General features: G+C 37.7%; 1 protein-coding gene across 1 annotated transcript in view; it reads right to left on the bottom strand.

Annotated features, from left to right (window-relative positions):
• The window catches only part of HELRODRAFT_187790 (hypothetical protein), a gene marked incomplete at its 5' end in the record, with an annotated part of 13,854 nt that extends 11,696 nt beyond the window's left edge, over nucleotides 1-2,158 (bottom strand). Inside the window, 4 exons of the mRNA XM_009010549.1 lie at nucleotides 771-846; nucleotides 1,228-1,349; nucleotides 1,613-1,673; nucleotides 2,084-2,158. Of these exons, the coding sequence (XP_009008797.1) occupies nucleotides 771-846; nucleotides 1,228-1,349; nucleotides 1,613-1,673; nucleotides 2,084-2,158 (334 nt within the window). The remainder of the gene's footprint in view (nucleotides 1-770; nucleotides 847-1,227; nucleotides 1,350-1,612; nucleotides 1,674-2,083) is intronic.
• Nucleotides 2,159-4,223: the final 2,065 nt, after the last annotated feature.

Below are 4,223 nucleotides of genomic sequence, written 5' to 3'. Positions count from 1 at the left end.
TGGCATCTTCTTGCCTCTATATTGATGCGGCGTGACATCTCACTACCACTACGATCAAGACTTTAAAAATCTGTGATACGTCCGGTGTTGTTATATGGTGCAGAAACATGGCCAATGATAACCAAACTGGAACAACAACTTCAATGAACCGACATGAAAATGCTCCGATGGATGCAACGAATTAGTCTGAAGGACCACATCAAATCTACCGAAATCCTGCGTCGTGCTGGTTTAGAAGATATAAAGGACGAATGCCGGCAACACCGTCTGCGGTGGTTTGGTCATGTCAAACGAAGTGGAAACAGTGCCATAACTTCTTTTGCAGATGTTGAAGTACCTGGCACACGTCCCAAAGGCCGTCCAAAGAAGTCCTAGTCGCAAACAATCGAGCAAGACATGAAAGCTCTAAATTTAAATGAAATGGATACAACTGATCGTCTAATTTGGCGCAAAAAGTTGATGGCAAAGAAAACAACGTCCTACCTCGGGAAACCGGGTCTCTGGACGCAAAACGAAGATTGATTGATTTTAACGATTTTAATGATTGAATAAACAAGTGATTGATCACAGTAATACACACAAGTGATTGCCAGCACTGTTTTCTTTCTGAAAATATTTCATCTGAAATAAGCCTGTTCAGGAGTCAAGAATCCACGTAGAAAGAAATAACCATACCCTACAAATTCAAGGAGTCGGTTATAACAATAAAAACAAATGAATAACCATTAATTTGGGCAAAATACATACATACAAAAAAACAAATGAATAACCATTAATTTGAGCATTTGCCTTAGCATCTTCTATTGCTTGTTCATTAAATTCAACACCAATAACTTTGTTAACATCCTGAAATATAGTTAAGGTTATTTCTTTTAAAATATTATTTTCGTTAAAAAAAATCTTTTTTGCTTCGAAATAACAATTTTTACGACTTGGAAAATTATTTTTTCAGAAAGATCGATTAGTAAAATTTCGGCCGGCGGACGTGACGCAATGCAGCTGCTAAAAATCCAACAAACGATTCAACAAAAAATGTTGAAATTGAATTAAGAAATTGAAGTAAAAATTTTATCAATACTTAAAAAAACTAATCATAAACTACCATGTAATAATTTTTACTATAGCAATGCAATTAGTGCAAAACAGGCGTCCTTTATAAAGCTTTAAACTTGGTACCATGAAAAATAAACAAAATGGAAATTGTAAAAGAAACATTAGAAAACTAACGTTGGCCATGCACAATCCTATCGTGCCTGTGCCGCAACACAGGTCCAGAAGAACAACGTCCTCATGTAACTTGCACATTTGTTTAACATTCGAATATAGAATTTCAGCTGCTGGAGTATTTACTGGAGAATGATTGAAAATTCTTAGAACGAAAAAATAATCAAACGTGTAATATAATGTCTGCGTAGTTGTCAATATATAATACATATTAATCAACGTAGCACGTGTTCATTGATATAATAAATGTTAAAACATTACATTTTATTAACATATTTTGCATAACAATTATATTTATATGGGGACACACGCACGCACACACACACACACACACGTATATATATATATATATATATATTCAAATATTTAAAAACTAATTTTTACCGACCTTGAAAAAATGACAGAGGGGAAATCCTAAAAGAAAGACCAAGCAAAGTTTCACTGATATACTGAAAAATTCAAAATAAGTGATTTGATTTAAAGCTTTTATTTTCATGAAATTTTTGATAAAAAGTGTTTCACAAAGAAATAAAATGCTACTTTGGTGTTCCTAAAAAGCCATTTGAATAAAAAAACTAAAGTATCATTCAAAACCAACAAAATCAAACCAAATCAAAATCTTGAAGAAAAACCAAGTGCAAAAGCGAGACATTAAAAAAATAAAACCGAAAAAGCTGATCACAAAAACATATACAACCAACAATATAATATACAAGCAGTCACAGATGTGAACAGGAACAAAGGCTAAAGAACACCTTATAATTTCGATAAGGTCCGTTTCGATAAGTCATTCAGTGTGAAGAACAAAACGCCCCATTGCAATAGAGGCCATCGCCCATGCACAGGCACAATAACAAACCATGCATATGCTCACTACGTGCACCTCAGCGATTATATACATGTCTATACATACATATTCAGCGATTATATACATGTCTATACATACATATGAACACATTGTATAGTTTTCATTTTAGGTTTTATTTTCTTGACCAGATCGGAAATACGTATAAGAGAAACACCCAGCCATGGCACCGACTGGTTCAGTCAGCCCGCCCTGAAAGCATGCAAAAAGACACTGTAGGCACCGATGCGGAGCATCAACCAATTCCGGAACGCCTCATATATATAAATAATAAAATTTATATATATATATATATATATATATATATATATATATATTCTTATAATACTTGCTGTCGTAACCGATTTACGATGCGACGAGTTCAAATCTTCGATTGAATAAAATATTCCAAACTATTAAACTTTATTTACAGAAGAAATCAACTAATCGTTTATTTCCAGTAAATTCGCACTAACGCAACAATTAACTTTTAAATCTTTCAAAATCTATCGCTATGACAACGTCAACAAACAAATCAAATATCGCTTTAAATAATTCACCGAATCGCTATTCACAAAATCACGAATTTCACTAATCACGAATATCACTAATCACGAATATCACTAATCAAGCATTTCACTAATCACCTTGCGACGTGCGCTTATATACTCTTCGCAAGCGTCGTTTCTAGATTCTTCTAGATGGTCCGATTCTAGCATACTCTAGAATGCTCCAGTCACTAGAACATTCTAGAATACGCTAGAACTTAGTGCGTTCGGTACACGTTTATAACATTACCCCCTTCTTAGTTCTGTTCGTCCCGAACAGCTTTCGTTCCGGTGTACGCATGGTACGGAGCCAGTCTATCCAAATGAACTATCTTCATTCTTGCTCTTGGCTTCCGATATTCCTGAATACGGTAGATGACGTCATTCAAGCGGGTGATGACTCGATAAGGTCCTTCCCACCCTCGCTGGAGCTTTGGAGAACGTCCTTTCTTTCGCTGTGGGTTGTACAGCCAAACTAACTCGTCGACAGCAAAACCGCCACAGCTTCCTTCCAAGTCGTATCTGGTTTTGGCCACCTCCGTGTTTTTCCTAATTTTAAGGCGTACGTAACGGTGGATATGGTTTAATCGCTGTGGAAGATTATCCACGTATTCTGTTAATGGTTGGTGTGGTTCAGGTGGTACGCCATATTTCATATCAGCTGCAGTTCTTAAGGTAGTCCCAAACAGGACTTTTGATGGCGTTTCTCCAGTAGTTGTGTGGATAGCACTCCGGTATGCCATAAGAAACAATGGTATATGACGATCCCAATCCCGTTGATTTTCGTCGACTACTTTAGCCAGATGTTCAATCAGGGTTTGGTTGAATCGTTCCACCATACCGTCAGACTGTGGGTGAAAAGGTGTCGTTCGAGTTTTGTTTATACCCAGCAGCTTGCACATTTCACCAAACAGTTGTGACTCAAAATTTCGACCTTGATCTGAGTGGAGTTCCAATGGGACACCATATCGACTAATCCAATTGAGTACAATTTCTTCAGCAACGGTACATGCTTCTTGGTTGGGTATTGGAAACACCTCAGGCCATTTGCTGAAATAGTCCGCTACAACCAGAATGTAACGGTTTCCATAATCTGATACCGAAAAGGGTCCAGCAATATCTATAGCAATCCGTTCAAAGGGGACACCAACATTGTAGATTTGCATTGCTCCTTTTAGCCTTCTTTTGGGTCCTTTGACTGAAGCGCATGTGTTACATTTTCGACACCAGCTCTCTACATCTTCTCTAACGTGAAGCCAGTAGAATCCTTCTCGTATTTTGTCAAGGGTCTTGTTCACTCCTAAATGTCCCCCAGAAGGGCCGCCATGCATTTCATCAAGGATTTCGGTCGTTCTACTTCTTGGTATTACAACTTGCATGCGGTGTTTTGATCCATCAGCTGATTCCCATTTTCGTTTCAGCAAATCCCCTTCCAAATACAAAGAGTCCCACTGAGCCCAATAACCCTTTAACACGGCACTATATTCTGAGATGCTTTGCCAGTCCGGTCGCTTGCCCTCCTTCTTCCATGTGATCAGATGTTGTAGGTCCTCATCCGCAAACTGTGCATCAGCAAGATCCGTCGGTGTCCAACCGTCTCCGCTGAT

Source organism: Helobdella robusta (genome assembly GCF_000326865.2).
Source record: "Helobdella robusta unplaced genomic scaffold HELROscaffold_1, whole genome shotgun sequence".
Classification (NCBI taxonomy): domain Eukaryota; kingdom Metazoa; phylum Annelida; class Clitellata; order Rhynchobdellida; family Glossiphoniidae; genus Helobdella; species Helobdella robusta.
Note: the sequence above shows the minus strand (reverse complement) of the source record. Positions and strands in the feature narration are given on the sequence as shown.